Source organism: Thamnophis elegans, chromosome 2 (assembly GCF_009769535.1).
Source record: "Thamnophis elegans isolate rThaEle1 chromosome 2, rThaEle1.pri, whole genome shotgun sequence".
Classification (NCBI taxonomy): Eukaryota; Metazoa; Chordata; class Lepidosauria; order Squamata; family Colubridae; genus Thamnophis; species Thamnophis elegans.
The window spans coordinates 14,589,515-14,615,349 of NC_045542.1; the positions used below are offsets into that span (position 1 = coordinate 14,589,515).

The 25,835-nt window shown below is 38.4% G+C and overlaps 1 protein-coding gene across 6 annotated transcripts in view; it reads right to left on the bottom strand.

Moving 5' to 3' along the window:
* OLFM2 (olfactomedin 2) overlaps nt 1–25,835 on the bottom strand; it is a 197,699-nt gene that overhangs the window by 55,388 nt on the left and 116,476 nt on the right. For 5 of the 6 annotated variants that reach the window (XM_032211275.1, XM_032211274.1, XM_032211272.1 and 2 more), the window contains one exon: nt 1,668–1,823. In XM_032211275.1, coding sequence (XP_032067166.1) covers nt 1,668–1,823 — 156 coding nt within the window. Of the gene's footprint in view, nt 1–1,667; nt 1,827–25,835 lie in introns of all 6 variants that reach the window. The other variant, XM_032211273.1, reaches the window with a different exon arrangement.

The window sequence follows — 25,835 nt, forward strand, 5'->3', positions numbered from 1 at the left end:
GGTTCATACTTAAGACCGTTGTGGTGTCCCAAGGTGTCCCAAAGGTCATGTGATCCCCTTTTACGACCTTCCGACAAGCCAAGTCAATGGGGAAGCATGATTCACTGAACATTATCAACTTCAGCAATTCACTTAACAACAGTGGCACGAAAAATTGTAAAATGGGGCAAAACTCTTTTAACAAATGTCTTACTTAACAGCAGAAATTTTGAGCTCAAATGCGGTCATACGTTGAGGAGTATCTGAATAACAAATCCATTTTCCCAATATATTATAAGAATGCCCATAGTCTGCAGAGCAAGTACTCTTGTTTTCAATTGGTATAAAAATGGTACCAAAAATGGGTTATAAATGCTGTAATCTACAATCAATAATCCTGCCTAACATTCCCTGGGGGTTCTTTCACACTTTGGTCTCTGCATACCACCAATCAAAGTGCATTGTGGACCTAATCTCTCTCTTTTTTTCTTTAGCCATTTTTTATTTTTGGGGGGGGAGAGGGAAAAAATGGAAGAAGCAACAGGAAGACACAGGAGGTTACAAATGGAAGATATTATCAAGATTACTTTAAAATGCTATGAATAAGATACAGTAGCTGCACTTTAAACTTCAGCCTCAAAGCAACTTCAGCATTTGCCTAAGTTACCTGAAGCAAAACCAATTTCCTTCCTTGTTAAGATCAACCCATTCTAGTCTTAAACAGCTCTCATATAATTGGCAAAATCCTTCTTCTTGTTTGGCCTAATGTTACTTCTTTATCTATCGTGGTTTCTTAGGGACGTAAGTAACACTGTCAATTTTGAAAAGGTTATGCAAATGAGTCCATTCTATGAAGCTACTGGCACTCCTAACTGATATTAGCTGCACACTGATTAGCATTTCATTTCTCCTTCCCATCTGCTCCATGCCCCAAATGATTTTTTTCTCCAGAATAATTACTTGATCATGAAGATGGATGTGATCAAGGACAGTTAATAAGTACAAGACAGCTTCTTTCCCATCAATCCTTATGAATTATATTTAACTATATGCAAACTCATAATTGAAAACTATTCTTGAGATCACCTTCAATTTAATGCCAAAATGGCAAAATCCAAGCAAACTCTCTTTCTTACCAGGTCTCTAATCCCAGATATCACAAATTTATTTTGAACCGAAATCAGGTTGATCTAAAACTGAATGCTATGGAGATTGACTTCGAAACAGTATAATTATTAACCATCGTAATTAAATTCCTCAGTAAGAATACATGAAATTCATTGAAATATTTATACTATAAAATGACATCTTTCCAACTACACTAAGAACCAGAGTGCAGTAAACACCGAAATATATACTTTCTAGAATATTGCCCCATGTTTTGCATCTCAAAACAATTAAGCATAGAAATGCATGCAGTCCCAGCAAACTGCACACAAGGATAAATAATATTAAGGAAACAATGTTTGCAAGAGTGCACTCCAGAGTAAAAAAAAAAAGTAATTTTAGTAAAAGAAATGAATAGAAAAATGCATGTGAAACTGGGGTCGAATCAAGCCTATGACACAAAATGAAGAGTTATGAAAACAGTGGACAGATTTGCATAGATTTGCTCTGATCCTGCACAAACGTTTCCCCCTCCACTTGCAACGGGGGAGGTAGGGGGTGGGGGGCATGCAAAGAGTTACCTGGAAACTTTTGACATTCAGATTTTTTTGACCCTCAGTGGCCACTTTCAGCCTAGAATCCAGTCCTTTCATCAATGATTCTGTATTGCGGACATATTGCAAGTCCCGGTAGGTCCGAAGATCCAGCACTTCCATGGATTGGGAGATGTTCTGTACCTGCTCAATGGAGAAAGAATAGTGACATTAGATTGACAGGATGCTTCAGTTCATTGTTTGGATCCTTTTATGGGATCAAAGAAAGCCAGTAGAAACCCAAGAACTCAGACAACTCTTTACCTCAAAGACATTTTGCATGCTAATGGATGAAGGGGTATTTTTGAACCCAATAATTTTGGAGCAAATGTACTGATATTTCCCCTTAACTTAATGACAGATGTCCTACTTGGGACCAATCCACAGCTGACACATAGGCAGAATCTGTAACAGGATGAATCAAAAGTGAGGCAAGCAGGATCCTTCCACTACTTTTTTTTTTCAGATCAGCCCCCAATACGCTTTACAGACCAGATTGTTTCATATTCCTGGTTCAATAAGCTCAAAATGAAGCATCCTCTTCTGGGACCTGAGTCGAAACCTGCCGTCTGCAGCACCAGCTGGAATTCCAGCTCCTTTTGCCTGCTTTGCACCCATGAAATATGGATGATAATGGAAACAGATGGAGCTGAATGCTGATGAAAAGCGGAGAAGGGGAAAGACAATGCTCCTTTAAACATTTGCCTTTGCAGGAAGGAGACATGTTAAGGAAGGAGTCCACCACTTCCATCGCAGAGGGCAAAATATGATCTGGATTTGGCTCCAACAAAAGCATAGGCACTGGAACATGGGCAAATTGTAATGTTCTGGGTGTCTCTTAGTTCCAAACTTGAAGCAAAAGATTTTTTCCCCATTTTTTACATATCCCAATTCCTTATCATCATTGCCTTTTTATAGGAGGATATGTGCAGCATCACTTTATCATGATTTCCATTTTTGTAATGATATGTGAGAATGACCTTGGAAGAAAGAGATCATTCCCTCTGGTCATTTAAGAGGTAGCTTAACTCACAGAAGGAATGCAGGCAGGGCATATATCTCAGAAGGCATTGAAATTTAGCTTATTGGGCTGCAAAGGGGGTGGAGGAGAAATGTTCTTTTAAATTCGCAAGATTTTGCTTATGTAACCTTTACAGTAAGGTAGTCCTTAAGGTCAACTTAGTCCATCCAGTGATGCTTTCAGTTTGGATGACCATGCTAGGCTGGTAGCTTTATATGTTTTCTAGATTCTTTTGGAATTAACTATTGTAATGGAATGCAGGGAGGGGGTGAATTCCAGAAAAGTAAGAGGCAACTCAGTCCAGATTTTATGTGTGGGAGAAAGAAGGTGAAGACAGCCCCTTCCTAATAGTTCACAGAATATATTGTAGATGCAGATAATGGAGTCTTCAGGCTGGAAAGAGTTTGTGTATAGGTGTGAATCAATAAAGAGCTCAGCTTGGAAGAATCACCATGTGTCATTCTTGGTTTGGGGCATGACAGCTATAACCTCAATATGTTAAATCTATAGGAGAAGGAGTGACAGAACCTGGGGGCAGAGTTAAAAGAGGCAACAGCCTAGAATCCCTACTTAGCCATAATTAGACTGTCCACCCTTACCCCCCCACCCAAATTATTAACACTTATCTGACTCCAAGCAGGTGCTGACTATTAGCTAAATTGATTCCTGTGCATTTAACAATAAATCAGTTTAATTGTACCTTCATGTATGGAGGTCATGTACCTGGTCTTTTGTACCTGACAAAATCTAAGGACCAAGAAGAAACACCAGACTCAGATTTGGGCATATTATATGTAAGAATTGGGATGAGATTTGAATTATTTGTGTAAAAAGAATGAACCCGACAGATTCCATTTTGAATAAGATCTCACAATACCTATCTATTTTGCTTGTTTAGGATGGAAAAATACTAATGGGAACAGCTTTTTGCTGACAAGCTTGGGTCACTCTGGCCCAGCCAGGAATAGCCCAGATGGGAACTTGGAAATCCCTTTTGATACAGATGTGGTTTCGGGAAGTCAGTAATTATCTTGTTATTGTCTAAAATGTGAGACTGGAGGAAATGAGGAATTTTTGGTAAAGTTTAAAATACCATTTGTTCTTAACATGCATGTGAACAAGAAACTTTCCTAGAAAAGAACAGGAAAGATACGTTTTTGGGCTTTGCTTAATTATTGCTAACTATTGTCAATATTGCCAACTATTGTTATCGATTATGCCAAATACATTTATGCAATTGTATTATGATGCACTTTGATAATACTGATACGTAGGAAAGTCCTTCTTCTAGCAATAAGACTGGTCTCTTGAATCCCTTGGCCTTTTGGTATTGGATGATTTCACGCTAGGTCCTGGGGATGAATCTGGGTACAGTTTTTGACCTCTGTAGGCTTAGTCTGATTTAATACTCTGAGATGGTGACATCTTGGACCTTATTTTCTTATCTGAGGTAGTATGTAGTGATCTCAATATGGAAGATACTTCTCTTAGACCTTTGCCATAGCCAGATCATTTTCTGGTTCATATGAAATTAACTGTCACATCTGATTTCTGTGGAATAAAGGGGACTGTTAGAAGATATGCCCCATAGGTCTCATTGATTTGGATGGATTCTGGATAGATTTGGGGGTTTTGCCAGTGACTAGTTTGCCTGTTTTTGGCAGCTAACACACAGTTTGTGACATTCCCTTTATTGGTAAGGTTGGAGGCAACTATAGAGTGTCCTAAGAGAAACAATTTATCTGGGAACTTTCAGCCAGAGTTCAAACCTAGATATGTGATGGAGATGACATTGTTTGCTCTTTGGTGATTTAAATGGGGATAGTCTGCTCCTCTTATTCCTTTTATACCTCTTATTAGCCTTTGATATAATTGACCATGGTGTTCTCTCAGACCCCAGGGAGGGCTAGGACTGGAATCACTGCTTGATGCTGGTTTTTATTCCTGTCTTAATGGGCTCTCAGTGGTGGTGGGGAAAGAGAGATTGTTCTGGTAAATGCTCCTTTGTGGGACGCCCAGAGTTTAGTTCTGGGGGAAGCAATCTATATAGTATCAATACACTGATGTATATCATCAGTGCAGGAGAGGACATCTATGTCTTTGTTTCACTCTCTGGAGGCAATTAGGATGTAGATGGAATGAAACATGTTGACGTTGAAGTGAAACAAGACTTGTTGCTGTTTGTATATCTAGATGCTCTCCTACCTCAGTATGATCTTTTGATAATTGAAGGGTAGGGCTATGTCTTGGGGGATGGGAGGCTCCTGGACGTTGTTACTGTTGGGCAGACTGGTGGAGGCTATGGCAGCATAGGGATTTTGCCCAACATTGGCTAATGTGCCAGTTGAGGCTCAGTTGGGATGAAAGGATCACCCAACAGTAATTTCAGTCTTTATATCTATTTGTTTGGACTATTATAATGTGCTCCACATGAATCTCTCTTTGAAGACTATCCAGAAGGTCCAGCTGCTGCTGAATGCAACAATCCATTTGTTAACTAGCAGTGTTCGTTATTAACATATGAACCCAATGTTGTAGGCTCTGCATGGCTTCTGGTGGGTTTCCAAGTGCAATTCCAAGTGCTGTTTCTAATCTACAAAGCCCTATATGGCCTAGTATCTTCAGATCTACCACCACCAACTAGAATTAATCCACCTCATCCATAAATCCCAGGAGAAACTTAGTTTGTTCTTCATTCCACAAGATGAGAGAGACTTAGCTTTGTAGTTGTTATTTTTCAATGGGAGTGTTCATTGGTTACAACAAATCAGACTTGCTCCCACATTGCTGCCTATTCGGACATTATTCAAAATGGAGCTCTTCTAAAGGCCTGAATGATTGTGATCTATGCACTACTGTAGGTATCAATGTTGTATTGCCTTGTTCGATATCTTAAATGATTTATATGTTACAGGTGTAGTTCTTAATTTTGTGTTTTATTGGGGAGGATTTATTTAGGTTGGGTTGGGTTTGTGTTTTTTTTTAATTTTAGGATTTTATTTATGATTTATAGGCTGCCCTTTTCCCTGAGGGGACTCAGGGCGGCTTACAATACATGGGAAGGGGGGGTGCAAAACAAAAACATAAGACAGTGCATAAATAAAAATAAAACAATAAAACGCAACTTTCATTCAACATTCGGGTGGGGCGAATTAGAATCTTATCCCCAGGCCTGACGGGATAGCCAGATCCTAAGGGCTGTGCGGAAGGTCTGGACGGTGGTGAGGGTGCGAATCTCCACGGGGAGGTCGTTCCAAAGGGTCGGAGCTGCTACTGAGAAGGCTCTCCTCCGCGTAGTCGCCAGTCGGCACTGACTGACGGATGGAACTCGGAGGAGGCCTAATCTGTGCGATCTAATCGGTCGAAGGGAGGTAATTGGCAGGAGGCGGTCTCTCAAGTGTTGTCACATACTACTCTTATTAATGGCTGAAAGTCAGATTTGATTATGGCGGGCACAAATCTGATAGATAAATAAATTCCACCATTGGTTTGAGGAGTTACAGACAGATACTGCTGCTTATCTTATCTACTACTTACCCCTTGCATTCTGAAGCTCTTTTTGCCTCAAATCTAAAATTCTGCGCAGCCCAATTTCATACTAGCTATGCAAGGGGAAAAACTAGAATTAAGGGCCTTCTTGTAAGGCATGCTAGCTTTCCAAAGCTGAGCCCAGATTTTCCCATCACATGGCAGCTCACAGGTTTTAGCTGCAGCAACAGCAAAGGCTACCCTTTCATCTACTAAGCTGCCTGCTTGGTGGTTGTAATTTTAATTTCCTCATTTTCCATGTAAACAAAATGACATCAGAGTGCAGGAAGAGACTAGGAAGCAGCCTCCTCATTGATTTTGCAGATACTACCCTTGGTTGGGTTGGGCTTCTCAGAAGGAGTTTTGTGGAATCAAAATTGCTGACAGAGGAAAAAGCATCATGGCAGCCATTGTGAAACAGATGGTAGCAGGAAATGAACAGAGGGAAGCTGACTGTGGTCTCTGTGATCATTGACCACTTCCACTACCTCAATATTTCAAGTTCTGCTTCTCTATATAAGAAACTGATATATGAAAGAGCATTCAGACATACAGTATATACCGTATGAAAGTGGCATAGCTCATTAAAAACTAACTATTTCTGTCTTCTTGCTTGTTTTGGTTCTAACTGGATCATTCGTGGGATCCATTTATATAATAAAGCAGGCATAGAGTGCATTTTGACTTATTGGCAAGCAACAAGAATTGGACCTGCTCTTAATTGAGTTTGTCAGGGAAAGACTTCCGTTCTTTCAGCATCAATTCTCTGAGCAGCAGAAAATGCATTCCTTTCCATTCTAGTTGGTTGGAAAGGAAGGGAAATCTCCTTAGTCTCTGCCTTCTGAAGCATGCAAAGTGATTGAAATAAGAGAGGTATTTACAGATCAGCTAGAAAACAGGGATTCTATCGATGGACCTCTGTGTTTAATAGGGCTTCTTCCAGACTCTCTTGCCTTGTTGTGATTCAAGAAAATAAGCTGCAGATTGGTACATGAATTTGAAGCTCTGCCATACCTCAATCCATTTGTGTTCAAAGCACGCCCAGCCTATTTTATTGTTAACACACTTTCCTTTTGCAGCCTCATTCTGTATAACTTCTAGGTCTTTTTCACATTCTTTCATCAAGTCCAGGGATTTCCAGTTCAGCCCAAGCCAGCTAGTGACTAAGCCTAGAGAATTCCAGCCCAGGCTATCAGAAAAGGGTATCAGCCAATTAACACTCACACTCCAGTCATCCAGGCAGCTCTCAAAGTGGGCAGCTTCCTTCTTGTCACACGTCCAACACTTAATTTTTATTCCAAGCAATACCAATAAGACTAGAGAAAAAATATTTTGGGGATTTGAATAAAGTAATGTTGAAATTCATTTGGCAAGGGGAAAAAAAACCCTGAGAATTAAACTGAAACTACTGTTTCAAAAGGGAAAGGAGATTTTGGTCTCCCTGACTGGGAATTGTATTATCAAGCAACTGCACTCACGTGGGTGAAAGAGTGGATAATTTTCAGGAATAGAAGATTATTATTGGAGGATCACTACCTCCAACTAGGGTGGCGTGCGTTTGTCTGGTATGGGAGAAACACAGCACATTGATACTTCCAAAGACATTATGTAAGAAATGCATTGTTATCAGTATGGGACAAAATTAAACAACAAAATTATAGGGAAATACCAGTCTAGCTCTCCACCTTAGAAGCATTGATACATCCAAATCTTATAAATATGGACAAAATCGTTTCTTATATGGATATATTAAATGAGAATGGTGAATTGAAAACCAGATTAGAACTAAAAGACCAAGGGGTGTGATTAGAATGGTGGTCATACCTGCAGATACAATTGTGTTATGTGAAACATGTGAAAACATGGGTTTTTTTGTAGAGAACTAACAACATTGGACAAGATATTAGTGAGGACTGATGACAAATTGATAAGGATACTATACAATTATTTATTAAATTACAAAAACAAGTTAAAGAGATGATGATAGTATGGGCTAAATTTTTTTGGATATAATATAGATTTGAGTAAATGGCAAAAGCTTTGAGAGAGAAATCAGAAACTGACAATGGCCACAGCGTATAAGGGAAATCTCTATAAAATGTTCTATAGGTAGCACCTGCCTCTAACAAGATTGGCCAAAATGTTTAGCAATATATCCCCAAACTATTGGAAATATAAACAAATACCTGGCACATATTACCACATGTGGTGGACCTGTATAAAGGCAACGGAATTTTGGATACAAATTCATATGTGGTTAGAAAAAATGATTAGGCAACATAAGGGAACTTAAGGCAGAATTATTTTTATTAGGCATTATATCAGATGGCTATGATAAAGTGACAATATACCTAATATTACACACCTTGACCACAGCAATAATTGTGTATGCGCAGCAGTGGAAGAGTGAAAACATCCCTTCAGAGGAGGAGACGATAAAGAAGATACTAGTCTCTGCAGAAATGAAGAGACTAATGCTAAAAATAAAAGATAAAGGAGATACAGAATACTATGCTACATGGAATAGATTCTATCAATGGTTAGAAACACGAGGTGGAAGTTAGAATGTGAAAGAATCAGGTTAGGTGGACATGGAAAAAGATACAATGTATCTATTAGAATATAGGTATTACAATGATAGATAAGTTGGCATTCTAGAATATGATGGTCAAAAATAACTGTCCAACGCTAGCACTGTTTAAAATAGTATATGTTATTTTGTTTTTACCTTTGTTTCATGGCAAGTGGAATGCCAGAACAATTACACTGTATTCAATATATTTATATATAAACAATAAAAATATATTTAAAAAAAGAAAGAAGGGGGCAGCCAATTAACACTCACACTCTACACTACTGCCTGTATGAGTGTAACACTATACTCACACAGGCAGCTCTCAAAGTGGGCAGCTTCCTTCTTGCCACACATCCAGCACTTAATTAGTTTATAAATGACATTTTTTTAAAAAAAATAAAGAAATACAAAAAAGTATCTCAGTCCAATGCAATCCATGAATTTGTCCCTTTATAACTGTATGCATTTGTTTATGGGTTTATAAGGGATTCACTGGGATAATCCAGTAAATGCATAGGTGTAATAGGCTGTTTCTGGGAAGCAAATGATTCTAAAAGTAATTTCTTCTTTTCAAAGAAATGTAATATTTAGGATATTACAGTGTATTACTCTTGCTTTTCAGGCAGAGATGAGACTGATGAAAGTGCCTGTGAAGTTGCAGAGATATACAGTGGATCCTAACATCAATTAATCAATCCCCAAATGTCTTTTGGAAGTCATAGAGTTGAGTGAATGACCTGGTTCCAGAAAGCCCTAAAGCAGAACCATTGCTAGGTTCTTTTTTTTATTTTTGCAGTAGACATTAGTTTCCCTACAAACTTTAATGAGTTTTGTTAACTACAACAAAGTAGGAATGGAGCACTGAAAGTTTTCAGGAATATGCTTCCAGCAGATCCTTTGAAGCATGAAGGGGTATCCAACCCAATTTTGTGTCAGCATAAGAATGAGGTAGATATGCTGTCAAAACTGAAAGGAATATGATGGATTTCAGTAGGATAGGAAAAACACAGAGACACAGTGAAAAATGGTGAGGTGGTAAATTGACAGTAGTCAATCCAGAAAGTTGGAAAAGACAGGGATAAAGGATGGATGGTGCAGGCTATGAAACTTCCAAGGCATTTGCAGGACAGAGGCAAGTCATGATATCAAGATGCAGGCTCTACCCTTTCTAAATATGTGTCACATACAAAAAGGATGTGGCTTGCACTACTATACTTATATTGTTATTTTGATGGAAGCACTGAATCTTGGAAATACCTCTGGCTTCTGATTTATCTGAGCCATGAAGATTGCTTTTTCTCATGATAGGCCTTTTCCATGCTGATTGAAATTCCATGAAATACTAGTTTTGCCAAGAATGTCCCAGTCCCAGGCACCATGTTTTTTTTAATAGAATTGAAGCCACTCCTACTTCACTATTACTATAAATAACCAATAAAAAGGTAGTCTGTTTTATGAGACATTGAAATTATTACAATACAAACTGTATGATACTAGCAATTAACCTGCATTATAATTGCCCTACATAGGTATTTTATAGAAACATTCCATTCGAGAATAGTGTATAAATTCCCTCCTTTTTCCACATGTAAATGTTTTATTTTATTTTATTTTATTATATTTATATGCCGTCCTTTTCCCCCGAAGGGGACTCAGGGCGGCTCACAATTCAAATCAGGGAAGGGAGGTACAGACAAAAAATAAAAGACGAAACATAACAATACATAATTTAAAAACACACAACAGTCATACCATTCGAGATGGGGGCAACAGCTCTTTAGCCCCAGGCCTGTCGGAACAGCCAGATTTTAACGGCTTTGCGGAAGGCCTGGAGGGTGGTGAGGGTTCGAATCTCCACGGGGAGTTCGTTCCAGAGGGTCGGAGCAGCCACAGAGAAGGCTCTCCTCCGGGTAGTCGCCAGTCGGCACTGGCCGGTGGATGGAATTCGGAGGAGGCCTAATCTGTGGGACCTGATCGGTCTATTGGAGGTGATTGGCAGCAGGCGATCTCTCAAGTACCCAGGTCCAATACCATGAAGGACTTTATAAGTGACGACTAGCGCCTTGAAGCGTATCCGGAGACCAATAGGCGGCCAGTGCAGCTTGTGGAGGATAGGTGTTACGTGGATGAACCGAGGTGCACCCACGATCGCTCGCGCGGCTGCATTCTGGACAAGCTGAAGTCTCCGAATGCTCTTCAAGGGCTGCCCCATGTAGAGCACATTGCAGTAGTCCATGTATATAGATATTTATCATATTTGAATAATTGCCAACTATATGCTTCCATTTGATCATGGAAAGATAAGTAGGAATTCTATGAAGTCAACCAAACTGAATTGGATGTATGTATGGGTGATTCTGAATAATGTAGAAAGGCAGACCTATTAGACCTATAAGAGAATGATTATTTTTGCACAATATACTGCTACTATCATTAACAAGTCGCATATATTAGAGGCAGTACATTGTTATTAGTATAAGACTTACCAATATTTTGCAATGTCATAACACAATGACAATGAATGGCTTCATGTCGTGCATTTGTGTGAATGGACAAAAGGTAGAGCATTTGAGATCTATACTGTTACCTCAATACTCATCATTAATTGGTTCTGGGAGGCATGATGACAACCAAAAATGATGAGTAGCAAACAATTTTTTCCCCATAAGAAATAATGTAGTGAGTCACAAGACAGCTGACAATGACAAGTTTTAGTTTGTGAATTGGGTACCAAACTGAATACCTGGACAAAATGTTTGTATTAAAATGCATTGACTACCAAACTCAATAACTTTCAAAGCAGTTAAGTATCAAGGTACCATTGGTACCATTGGACCAAATCAAGAAAAAATGGCATTTTGGTGGAAAAGTATAAGATGGGATTGGTCAAACATTAATGGATCCATCAAGCCTTGTTGGAAGTGTAAAAATATATGAAAACTGGACTGGGACTTCTATTTTTGTTGCTTTAAAGATATATGTTATGATTTTAATGTTTTATGCTGTAAGCTACCCAGAGTCAATTTCATTAAGATATGGGAAACAAATAAATTAAATAAATAAAAAACTGCAGTCATCACAACAAATGTGGTACTATAAACAGTGGGTATCCCACCTCAATTCTTCAGACACGGAAATCTAGTCTGGGCAGCTACTGTACACTTGAGTTGGCCAGGGATATTCCAATATGTGAATGGATGAAGTTTTTAATTTTTAAACTAGACAATCTATGCCACATTGGATCATCATTTCAGAAATATTTCATTACCAGATTCGTCAATGACAGCGACAGAACTTCTAATGTACTGTTTCTTTACTGGAAAAGTTTAGAAATATTCAAATTACAGTATATCTGCCTTGAGAATGGCCCATGTTGAACTGTATAGCCCAGTCAAACATGAGCACAGGAAATATTTTATAACATTTTGTATTATGTAATAAATTGTTTTACAATAATGTTTGTAGTGTAAAATTTGCCAAATTTCAATTCACGGATCTTGCATTTTGGATGCATTCTGTAAGTCAAACCATTCGAAGTAACTTGGTTCAAATGTTTTGCCCTATGGTACATTCTTTTGCCCAGTTAAAGGTTACAGGAATCAGTGTTTTAATAGCATATAGATTAAACAGTGAAAGTGGTAAACTTGCATTTGTTTCAACGCTGCTGAGTCACTACATAAAAATGGGTGGGGGGAGTGGGTACTGAAGGTGTTTTCTGGTCCTTAGCATCACACTTCCAGCTTCAATTTCTCCACAAAGTGCCATGATGGGGAAAGGAGTAAAGGTTACCACATGAGTGACTGAAAGGTTTATCTTTTTTATCACAGGAAATACCTCCTCAGAAACCTTGATGAAGATAAACAGGGGTCAGTTTCAGTGTTTAGTCAGAAAAGGTCCAAGTTCATATACCTTTATTAAAAGAAATGAAGGGCAAAGAAATAAACTGGATGCAGTGTGACGGGACAAAAAAAAATCTTAGAAAAGTTTCCCTTGATTGTACAAGGCTCACATAACCCACCGTCTCAACTGTAACGGCCTGCCTCACCTTGACCTTCTTTTCCAGCCATTTTGTTTCCCACTCTGGCAGGCTTCCATTTTGGATTTGGGCTCCTCTGCAGCATAGAAGACTAGCGTCCATTGCTCTATTTCAGTTTGAGTCTAAGTGAATCCCTTCTGCTACCTCCTGGGATGTTGTGCACTTTTTAGCACCATTATGTAAATGTTTCTGACAACAGGCTTCCCTCAGCACATTTTTAAGACTCAGCATTGCAACTTTCTGTCCAATTCCCTTCAGCTGTTACTTGCTTTCTTCCTCCTTCCTACCCATCACTGAAGTATACGTTTTTTAAAAAAAAAATCGTACATGAACCAGACGTTTTCCCTCTTCACAGCACAAGCTATAAAGCTCTTTTATTTCAGGAGCCTTAAAGAGACTCGATTGCAATTCGTGTTCTTTAAATGGATGTTTATTTATTAACGTTGCCCTAGCTGGTACTTTACAGCCATGGCTGTGGCCTCTGAAGGGAGCTATTTAAGAGGCATTTTGCAGCATGTTATAATAAAAGTTTAATCAGCTACCAACCCCCAATTTCTTTATGTATGGAAGGGTAGAGGAGGAACAAGGGTGCATGACAAAGCAAGGAAAAAAGACACGAAGCACAGCTTGCACACAGGACCATGGAGAGCCATTTGAGCACATACACACACATCTATGCATTAAGTAGTGGCATTCACAGCTTGAAAATGACATTGAAATCAATATTAGTGACAAGGGAGGGGGCTGCTCTCGGTATCCACTTCTTTCTTAAGTACAATTAATGATTCAAATTAATCCCAACTAAAGAAATGGTCAACCTTGGTCAATCCAGTGATTGCTGAATGACACTCGCAACATTCCTCCCATCGGCAAGCTGGTTGAAGTTATTTGGCATCATCTGCAGGATGCTTGTACTCCATTCTTGCAAGAAGTCAGAGCAGAGTTTATTCTTACTGATCTTCTTCATATTTTAAGATTAAGGGCAGGACTTAAGGAGTCAAAGAGCAAATTTCAAGATCATCACTCTTTGGCTGAGCTTCTGATAGCAAGGCTGTCATCAAGACCTAGCATAACCTTCTGGAAGACACGTAAGTCTCCTTGAATTCTTGTAGCTTAATCTATTTTTTTAACAAAACCTATCTCATATGCTATGATTTATTCTTGATTCAGCCTTTCACACGTCCTGCTCTCATTCTCTGTAACAGCTGGACCCCCTCAAGCAGCTTTTGGTTATCAGGAGGGTAACCACTGTACCCTGATTTGTAGATGACAGCTTAAGTTTAAATTAAGACTTCTATCTCTGGAGTTGTGTGTTCCAAGCTGAATTCAAAGATACAGATGCAATGAAAGGAGAACAGAGGTACCTCTAAAATTGCTGGATGAAGATAGTCATGGAACTGAAGTTTAAACAAACAGTGTTCATATTTTTACCACTCTGTTGAGATATATTGGAATTCTATTCAAATGAAGGTAATGATTTCTACATTTGTATTGCTACATATAAATGAACATAGGCATATTTTTCATGAAGTTGCATCTCCATATTCTATTCCTCACTCTTCATACTGATCTTACCTCCCCAAAGTGTTGACTGGAAACTGAGGCTCAAGTCTCCCGAGAAAGCTTAGGACACAAATGAGCGTTTGCACACATAAGGAGGAAATCAATACGATTTGCAATTTCCAAATGTCCCAGACAAGTTCTGGAGAGAATATTGGTGCATGCAAGGAAGAATTGAGGAACTCAACTATGAATCCTTCTGGATGATGTAAACAAGCCTTGCGTTCTCCACTTGAGCTATTCTTTTAAGGATCAGTGGTCTGAGCCAAGCTTGTTGGTTTATCTATGAAAAGGGCAGTTTCCTTCCTTATCCATCTCCCTTCTAAGTATTTCAATCTCAGTCAAGGTCAGAGAGTCACTCTGCAACCTAGCCTCATGGGCTCTAGGGGAAATTTATAGCTATGTTGTTCTGCATCATCACATGGAAAGCTTTTCTCACTGGTCCCCGACACAAACTGCCTTTGTGGCTTTCTATGAGTAGAGATATCTGACATTGGAAAAGATTTATCCTGCGCAAGACAATACTAGAAGACGATTCCTTTCCTTGGACTTGATAAACGCTTCCTCCCAAAGTGAAGCCTCTATATATCTGAGATGTAAAGGTCACTGGATAGATTACTCCCTTAAATTGCCCGGCCATGTAATAGATGAGGGGAGAAATAAGAGCTGCCTTCTTAAAACCTATATCTTCCCAGATAGTAAAGTCAGCAGTAGCCCTTTCTGTACCCCTATTGTCACAAGAATCAATGACATCCTATCTTTGAAACTCCCTCCCAAGAGATGGGTCAACTCATACCACTTTTTTTAGACACAAGCGGAAATCCTTTTAATTGGGTTGTTGTAAGTCCCACTAGGCAGAGTAGACCAAAACAATAACCACAACTATATTTAATAGAGACAGGTTACAATAACAAAACTTTGCAAGCCTGATTGGGCTGTACCTCCTACTCTTCTTAGTTCAATGAATTATGGAGATGTCTGCTTCTAAACTTTATCTGGATGTTCTGAACTTAAAAATGCTTTAGCTCTTTTTACCTAGACAAAGGTTTCTGCATATTTCTGTCAAGGTTATCTCCCTGATTCACTACAGATGTTTTAAAGCAGATGTCAAACATCCACATATCAAGATGCTTTAAGTTATACTACTGTCTTGGATAATGGGTTGGATTTTGTAGCTTTAATAGCTCCATGAATTTTAGATTGCAATAATTCAAGGTATAGGTAAACTAGAATTTGCTATCAGATGTGATGGTGTGATGGTCAACTAGGGTGGATTTTAAAAGGAACCACAGCAATCAGTAGAGCATTAACTACCATTGATTACTAGCTTTGATGGTTATGACTATCTAAAGAAACACTGGTAGCAAATCTTACATTTCAATTGCCAGGGAGAATAATATGGAGGCTACTGTTCTTCTGTCCAAGCTTGTGAAGTCGCCAAACATTTCTGTTTGGCTATTATATGTCCAAGAAATCAGTGGGACCTCCATACTACCAATATTTTGACTTCCTAATCTTCCACAAAGAAGCCAAACTATTATAGTTTTCAATATGTATTAATCTCTCTCTTGATTCCTGGAGACTCCCTGGACTAGTATCTGCAGTTTTTCCTGGCAGGGTTTTTTTTTATAATTGGTTTGCCTTTGTCTTCTTTATAGAGTTAAGAGAGAAGGACTGGCCCAAAGTCATCTCCTGGCTTTGTGCCTATAATAGGATTAGAATTTCCAATCTCCTGGTTTCTAGCCTATTGCTTTTCCCACTATTCCAGACTGGCTCTCATAGATCTTTGCCATCCTTGAAATGCAAGAACACCACGAGCCAATCTATATGTCCCTTCTCTCTTTTCAGCAGACTAATAGGGGAATTGAAAGAATTTTATTCAATCAGTCCTCTACCTCCTGAGCTACAATTTTCAATCTTCTTAGTCCCATCATTTTTTTTAAGGATAAAGAAAATGAATAGGTAGCACTTATAGCCTCCTTCCATATGCTTTTCAGTAAATAGACTGTTTCTATTCACCAGTTTGCAACAGCAACAATAAAAAAACCCTTTAAAAGTTTTTTACGAGGAGTTTCCAGTGATGATTCATGACAAACTAGATGTCCCTAAAGGAATGGGGAGAACATTTTGGCAGAGATCAGGAGTGAAATCTGGCCATTGAAATCTCTCCAGAAAAAGGAGAGATAGTGAGTTTGCCCACTTGTACTCCAGATAGTTGCTCATCATGAGTAGTCTGAAGGAATTGAGATTTTTGTGGTCTGCTCATGAGTTGAGCAGGTGGGAAGTAAGAAATTTCAATCAGGTTCACAGCCATAATGCAGTTAATATGAACGTAAGGGTGTGTTATGTTTCATTTATGAAACATTTTCAGATATAACCAATTTTCAGCTAAAGAGAGATTTTCTGAGTAACAGGATAAAATTTCTACTTGGTGAGATATTTTTCCTGGCTTATAACAGAATAAAGATAAAAAGATTTTAAAAAATTAAAACATGGAAAAAAGCTTAACAGGCGTCAATGTAAGAAGTTTAAAACAGATGAAGGGGATAGTTATTTTGAAATGTTATTTTTTTTCTGAAAATGCCTTTGAATAAGTTGGAATTTAAATAAACAAACAAAATGGACCTTCATGGGACTCTTTTTTTGTTTACTGTTAAAGAGTGCAGATAATTAGTGGATTCTACCAAACAAAAGATAAAAATAATACAAGCTAGATTGTGATGCTGACTATAACTATGGAGATACTGATTGTGATGCTGACTGTAATTAAGGAGTGCTACTTGAGATGAGAAACCTATATGTGGGTCAAGAAGCAACAGTGAGAACTGGAAATGGAACCACTGATTGGTTCAAAATTGGGAAAGGAGTTTGGCAAGGCTACATAGTGTTGCCCTCCCCATTTAACTTATATGCAGAATACATCATGAGAAAGGCAGGGTTAGATGAGTCACAAATTGGAATTAAAGATTGTTGGGAGAAATATCAACAACCTCAGATATGCAGATGATACCACTCTAATGGCAGAAAGTGAAGAGGTACTAAAGAGCCTCTTGATGTGGGTGAAGAAGGAGAGTGCAAAAGTTGGCTTGAAACTCAACATTAAGAAAATTAAAATCATGGCATCCAGCGCTCTCAATTCCTGGCAAATAGATGGGGAAGAAATGGAGGTAGTGACAGATTTTATTTTCCTGGGCTCCAAGATCACCGCAGATGGGGGCTGCAGCCAAGAAATTAAAAGATGTTTGCTCCTGGGGAGGAAAGCTATGGCAAATCTAGACAGCATACTAAAAAGCAGACACATCACCCTGCCAACAAAAGTGCGTATAGTCAAGGCTATGGTTTCCCCAGTTGTCATGTATGGCTGTGGAAATTGGACCATAAGAAAGGCTGAGCGCTAAAGAATTGAGGCCTTTAAACTATGGTGCTGGAGAAGACTCCTGCGAGTCCCTTGGACTGCAAGACAATCAAACCAGTCAGTCCTAGAGGAGGTCAACCCTGACTGCTCTTTAGAAAGCCAGATCCTGAAGATGAAACTCAAATACTTTGGCCACCTAATGAGAAGGAGGGAGTCACTGTAGAAGAGTAAGGGAATGATTGAGGGCAAAAGAAGAAGGGGATAACAGAGAATGAGGTGGCTGGATGGAGTCACTGAAGCAGTTGGTGTGAGCTTAAATGGACTCCGGGGGATAGTACAGGACAGAAAGATCTGGAGGAACATTGTCCATGGGGTCGCAATGGGAAATGACTTCGCAACTAACAATAACTTAAGATGAAAATATTAAGGGCACAGAAAAACAAAATAGGGTGAAAGGGGGGGGGAGCTTGCCTTTCTTTTTTTCCTTTGAGACACCTTCACTTTTGGATTATAATATCATAATGGCAATCATCAGAAAAGTGACAAAAATAGAAAGGAAGAGAATATTGCTAGAATAACCTACAGAGAGGAATTACTCCAGCTTTGCTTGAGTAATTGGTCAATAAATTAATGGAATCACTTGATTCTAAATTGACAGTGTTTGAAAAAAAATGGATAAAAGACTTGTCAAAATGAACGAGGAAATGAAAGAAAAAGGTAAGAATATGGAAAACTGTAACAAGAGTCTGCGGATATAAAACAAAAATTGCAAAATTTTCAGAGTCACACAGAAGTTATAGACAGAGAATTGGAAAAAAAAGATAATCTGGGTCTACTGGAATTGAAAGAGAAGAAACTTTGAGATTTTGAGCAATCCATACTATTTTATTAGAAGAAAAATATTATTAAAATTTTAGTCTTTTTATTGACAGGAGGATTATACAGAGGCAGAAATACAATTGAAATATAGAATAAACGTTAGATTTTTGAGAATAATGTTCCAAGGAATGTTTTGGTGCACTTTCTCAGGAAGAAGACATAATATCAAATCTTACAGCAGCATTTTAATACATGACTTAAAAATGATAATACAGATTTAATTGTTTTTAAAGAAATCCCTAATTGAATTTTACATAAGAGAAAAGAGGGGGAGGGGTTTTCACTGAGAGATTAACGTAGAAAAAGATTCCATTTCATTAGGACAAATGTGAACATGTGGTTTTTTTTTTAAATTGTTAAACAGCAGGCATTTCAAATGAATTCTGTTTAGGCGAGGAAATTCCTAATAAAATTCAAAAAGGAATTAGGAGAGTCAAGTGGAGGTGCCATACATAAAATCTCCAATAGGTCCAGGAGGAAACTGATTGGGATGATACTGAACTAGGCACTACAGGTATTGATTTTACTAAATTTGTAGCTTGATTATGTATTACAAATGATTAACATATAAATGAAATAAATGCTCCTCAAAAAAGAGAAAAATCATTTGATAAAATGAAAACAAGATATAATTTGCCTATATGAGACACATGGTGTTTTTTTTTTAAATAATACTGTCAAGCCCCAGGGAAATCAGGAAATTCAGGCAGTTCAAATCAGTATAAATATTTATTTGCAAGCTTAAACTCTCCACAAAAATCTGAGCTACTAATGGTCAAGGGAAATGAGCAGGAATTAAGAAGGCATTCAAGGTGGGCTGGACTTAGATCCCTTGCGGGCACACAGGGACTCATGACTTATGATGTGTTTGATTCTGCTTCCCACTCAGCCTGGTCATCTCCTACAGACATTGATTGATAAAAATTTGGGTGAAAAATGTACTTCAGTGGCAGATGGAGTTATTCCGTATATAAATACCCAGGTAAAACTAGAACATGTACTAACTGGTGAGGATGGTAGATTTGTTGGGGTAGAAATGTATTCATTTTATTCATTAAATTTATATGCTGCTCATCTTGTGATTCAAGGCAATTCTGAGTGGCTTACAAGTTAATGAAAAATACAGATACAAAAACAATTCTAAACATAAGAAATGATTGAAATTGTAAAAGATTTTAAAAGTTAATTTGCACAAGACTAAAACTTTGATATTGGGAATTTATGCCCCAAATATGGTTCAAGGATGATTTTATAAAGGACATCAAGAAATTAGTAGATTTTTCTTGTGAAAATTGATGTTTGATGAGAAATTAAATGATTTTCCATGATTGGTTAGAACTTGTGAGAAAAATATTAAAACTACTCAAAGCAAATTACAAAAAAATTATTTGATTTGAAGGACAATTTAGAACTGTTTAATAAATGGAAACAGAAAATAAATTCAGTTCAAGAGAGCTTGATTTAGTAGTTAAGATGCTGGCCTAAATATCAGGAAATTGGTTAACCTATCGTGAGATACTATAATTTTGTCAAAAGGAATGTAAAATATTATCAAGGGAAGAACTGGTGGCAGAGGGATACAGTTATCAATTATTAGAGAGATTTAAAGTGGACAAAGAATTTATGGTTTGGGACATTCTAAAACTAGATTTGAAATAGAATTGTGTACAAATGATGAACATATAATTGCTAAAATGTATAAACTTTTATTGATCTTTGAAACAGAAGAAAAAGGATGCATAGGTAGTCATCGAACTGGTTACTCTAGGTGATAGAGTGGTGTGTAATATTCTAAACCATGAAGCCAGAAAAATGGAAAGTCTAAGAATAAGGCCTAAGTCTTATATCTGGATGGGAGAAATGCAAAAATATGATTGTTGATTTGACTTTGGAGAAGAGGTTAACTAAGAGGACTTCTACAAGGATTGTAGAATAGCAATTACTCAAGAAGAATTAATGGTTTTGCTGCGACTTTCAACATATTGGATCAGAGTTAAGAATAAATAAACCCAGTTCCTCTCAAAGGACAACAGAATGGAGAAGTGGATCATGAATGGATGGGGAAACTTGCAAAATGGCAAAATTGACCTGGGTGATCAGGGATAAGACAACAAATACTTTTATAAAAGACTGGAAACCCCTTTTCGCTAAAAAGGGGGAAAAATGAATTGGTGATGTTGTGACTCAGCAGCAGTCTTCTGTGAGTTTTTTCGGGATGCAAGAATAACACTGCAGCTGGGGCTCGTTAGTGGCATGTTCTGGGGATAAAAGGATGGATGCTGCCACGCCCTGGTTGCAGGAGCCAACGTTCCTTCGTTCATTCATGCATTCAGTGATCATCGGTCGTGGTTTATTTGAGATACACTTGGAGAAGTGATTTGCTTTCTGTAACCCTGATTCAAGGAGGCACTTGGAGAAGTGCATTGCTTTGTAAGAGTTTTTGTTTTGTACTCTGTTATCTTCTTGAAAGAGGCTTTATTTCTGTTTATTTTTGGGCTCGCAGCCAGTCTGAGCCGAGAACTGATATAGAGAGTTCCTTTTAAGTTTGTTTGCCTGTCGTCTGTTAACGAGAGAAGGAGGGGGGACAGAACAGGTGATGACAAATTTGCTAATCAAAAAATATTGAATATGGGAAGAAGAGAACTATGTTGTAACTTTAAAGAGTGAGAAATAATTAATTCATTTCTAATTGCCTTAAAGAAGATAAGAAGTTGTCCCATATGCTTTCTTTTTCTGTCTCCACTGTCATTTCTATTTCTTCTTTTATTTCTCTTTACTTTTTAATTTCACTCTATATAATTTTATGTTTATTATTAGAACCAGAAAAAACATGAGAAGATTCAGGCCTGGAACTCACTCAAGTATTTCAAAACACTGATGGGAAGAGCCCTACAATCTCCATCCTTTGGCCACAATGGCTAGAAAATTCTCAGCCCTGTAATCATTGTCAAGCACTATTTTAAAAGGATTTTTGCATGGGGATTTTATCAATCCCAATCTGTGTTATTTTATTGTGTTTCTCAATCCTGGTGGTCATTTTGAATATTTTAATTTTCTTTAGGCCACTATGGAGACCCTAATGGTTCGACAGCAGACTCTGGAATATAAATACGTATAACGCAGGGCTATAGTCACAAATTACTGAGATCTCAGCAATTGGCAGTGCAATATATAGTATTTAATGACTAAATGAATAATAAATGCAGCGTGTTGGATGTTTCCCCCACCTCATTCAGCTCATTTACCATCTTTCTCCTCCCAAAAACCCCAAGAATGGTGAAAGGCACCATCAATACAAACAGCAAGAGGCATGTATGTTGCATCAAAAGCATAATCAACGTATTTGCCAGTGTGGCACAAGTCAGCCCATGGTATAGAATAGTGCTCATCTGGTGCATGAAGGCTTGGTAAAAGAGTTAGTGCTTTAACTAAGCTGGAGAGTGGACAGGAAGGATTTGATAGGATAGAATTAGACCTGAAGCTGATAGTATAGCCAGTTAGGCTTCTGTTCATAAACTTGAGAACCATTCACCTCAAAGTTTGATGAAATAGGACTGAATCCGAGTGACATTCATACAGTGACTCTTCCCCCTTCATTCTCCCTCAGTTTCATACACTTCCCCAGATGTCTTCCAGAACACCTTGCAAAACATTGTAAGCAGGCTGGTGTAGAGGAAAATAGAGATGACTTTCAATAAAATAAGCAGAAATGATTGTGAAAAAAAGAACTTAGCCCATGAAAACAGGAAGGCATAAAAAAGAAAACCAGTAACAGTATTTACAGAGTCTGAAGGGATTTTGGAGGTCTTCTAGTCCACCCCTCTGCACAATCAAGAGACCCTATACCAGTGATGGCAAACCTTTTCGGCATTGAGTGCCCAAACTGGAATGTGCACATGCCGGAGCCCTGGAAACCTGTTGGCCGGTGTGCATGTGCATGCCAGCCACCTGGTCTTCAGGTTTCCAGAATTCATGTGCCCCAGTCATCTAGTCTTTATGCGTGCCGCAGTGCCAGAAACTGGTATTTGGGTTTCCAGGGGTCTGGCACATGCAAAGACTAGATGGCCGGTGTGCATGTGGGTGTCGGAAACCAGAAGAGCAGCTGGTGATGGTGCGCATGCCCACAAAGAGGACTCTGCGTGCCACCTCTGGCGCACATGCCATAGGTTCGCCCTCATAGCCCTATACCACTTCAGACAAATGGTTGTCCAATCTCTTCTTTAAAACCTCTAGTGTTGAAGCACCCACAACCTCTGGAAACAAGCTGTTCCACTGATTGTCTCATTGTCAGCTAATAGCCTCTCTTTGGTATAAGAGAGATGGAAGGTGAAATGTTGTCAGGCGTTCAAAGTTCTGCTTTGTGACCTGCATAAGTAATGTAAGTTGTGTTATTTCCTAGTATAGTCTACCTGGAATTGACATGGGTTGACTGCAAGGGTTACAGTAAAAGGAGGACATTTGCCCAGCTGATACTGTCTGTTTCTTAACAGCAACTGAAACATTTGTTATCCCAATCTTTTAAACAGCTTAACTATACATCTCAACTCTGAGCCATCCAGGTGATACTGGCACCTGTTCAGGTCTGGATGAGAAAGAAAAGATACAGGCTCAATCCTCACAACACTGAGGGCTAGTGGCTATTTGGGTTACCTGGATCTACTTCTTCATAAATTAGAAAAATGCGGGATAGACAGCATCACCACCAGATGAATTTGTAACTGGCTGACAAACCATACTCAATGAGTAGTCCTTATTGGTACTACATCTACATGAAGGGAAGTAAGCAGTGGGGTACCACAAGCTTCCGTCTTAGACCCAGTACTTTTCAATATCTTCATAAATAACAGATGAGGGAATAGAAGGGGAACTCAACAAATTTGCAGATGACATTAAGCTGGCAGCAATAGCCAACACCCCAGAAGACAAGCTCAGGATCCAAGAAGATCTTGACCGACTTGATCAATAGCGCCCTATCCAACAAAATGAAATTTAATGTGGAAAAAAGCAAGATTTTACACCTGGGCAAGAAAAAAGAAAGCTGCAAGTACAAATTTTACAGATCCATAGGTTATACCAGTTCTGCCCACTGTCAGAGTAGGAGGCCCTTCAGGCAATCACTCATGTCATTGTCACCTCATAAATGGAATACTAGCATGCATTCCACATGAGGCTGCTTTTAAAGACTACTCAGAAAGTACAGCTAGTTCAGAATGCAATGGTGCAGACCTCGATGGGCATACCAAGATGTACCCATGTGTCATCATTCTTCTTGCAAGTTGCACTGGTTGCCAGTTGGCTATCTGGTGTAATTCAAGGTACCGGGTATAACTCAAAAAGACCTTCTTTGCTTAAGGCCTGGTCATCTGTGGGAATACTTATCTCCAATAATTTTTGTCCGCATAGGAACATAACCCCAGCCATTGTGGACATATTTGAGGTCGCTTTAATTTAAAATTTATCTACTGGGACTCATGAAGCAGGGACTTGACCTGTGGAATAGCATCCCATGCCTTACCTGCACATACCAGTATTTGTACAACACAGAACCTGAAACTGTTTGGCAAATCTTTAAAAATCTGGTTTTATTTCAGGCATGGGGTTAAGAAGGTGGTTGTGCTAATGTTAGTTTTATTTTAATGTACTGAGTTGTTTATTCTGGATGCACCTGTCTTTTTCTTTCCTTTTACTGCTTTCTACCTTTAGAGATATAAGGTACCCAGAGTTACTGTGCACCTTAATCTCCATCTAAGTCTCAATCTTTGATCTGATTATTCTAAATGGAGAACTTGATTTAGCAGTAAACATCATAGAGTTCAGCTGCCAGAACCAAACAAGATTCTCCCATCCTTCCATAAATTCTGCTAAAAGGTATAACAGCTATCCTGTCTTTATCTTCCCGAAGTCGTTAAACAAATGGTTATTTTTTTAGCCCATTTTCCGCAATTCTAGAAATGTTGTTAAAAGGTTCAAAATACAGCTTTTGCAAATTACAAGTTACAAAGTTCTAGTGCATATGATAAGCTTGAAAGACTTTCATGAAAAGATATAGCCCTCCTATTTTCCACAGATCAAAACAAAATGAAGAATATCTCTAAAAAATATCTCCTCCTTGCCTGCCCCCCCCCATCTCCACTCTATTCAAATACTGATGGCTTTTGCCTCTTTTCTGCAGGCAATGTGTTTAAAAGAAAAACACATTTCTGTGTCTGTTAAGACGGCAAAAAATAATATGTTGCCATTATTACATCGTACTGTAGGTTTTCAGGAGGGGAGAGAAGGCTGACAAGAAAGATGGGGGGGTAGATCGGGAGCAAGCAAATCAAAGGAGAGTACATCATTGCTCAGAGAGAGAACAAAGGGAAGGAAGCAAAATGAGAAAAACAGAAGGTCTCTGCTAGTGTCATTCAGCACAAAGAAAGTACAGAAAACAGCATCATTCAGAGCACCTGAACTGCAAAAAGTATGGAAAACTTTCTCTCCCAACCTTTTTCAAATGAAGAAGCTAAATACTTGCAGACTGAAAAACACAAAGAAAATGAAGAATGTATTTATATTGAATTGGTTTGTTACCCAAAGAGTTCCTAAGCAACGAACAGAGCATTTCTTCTGATGCCAGTGTTATTTAATGACTTCATGAACTAAATAGAACACATCTAGAAATATTAGGACTTATTGTTGCTTTTCCAACATATAAAATCAACATGTAACTCAATAGAGGTGAGTGAAACCCTTGAGTTAGAGCTCTCTCGTGCCTCCTCTATCCACCCCTAATAAGTTCATTTTCTCCTCTTTCTGCTTAAGTCTGAATTCAAACAAACAAACAAACAGTCCCTTCAGGTATGTTTATGCATCTTCACACACATTTGTCCTACAATATGCATTTCTATACGTATTTTCACTAACTTAAAATTTGATTTTTTTTTTTAAATAAGCTCTTCTCTGCACTTGGAAAGAGTGCAGAGAAATTCAACAAAGATTATTAGGGGCCTTCGTTCTCATCTAAGAAGAGTTTTTGAGCTGCCACCTGCATTGTAAAATAAAGAAAGTGTAGATTTTCATACAGCATCAGGAAATAAGGGCTGGGAAGTTTGCTTTGCAGCATGAACCAGTTGAAGTGTGTCCTCCACATTAATCAAATGAATTATTTGATGTGACAGCTACACCCTCTTCTGGAGAAGGAAAACTTTGAATTATCTGGTCTC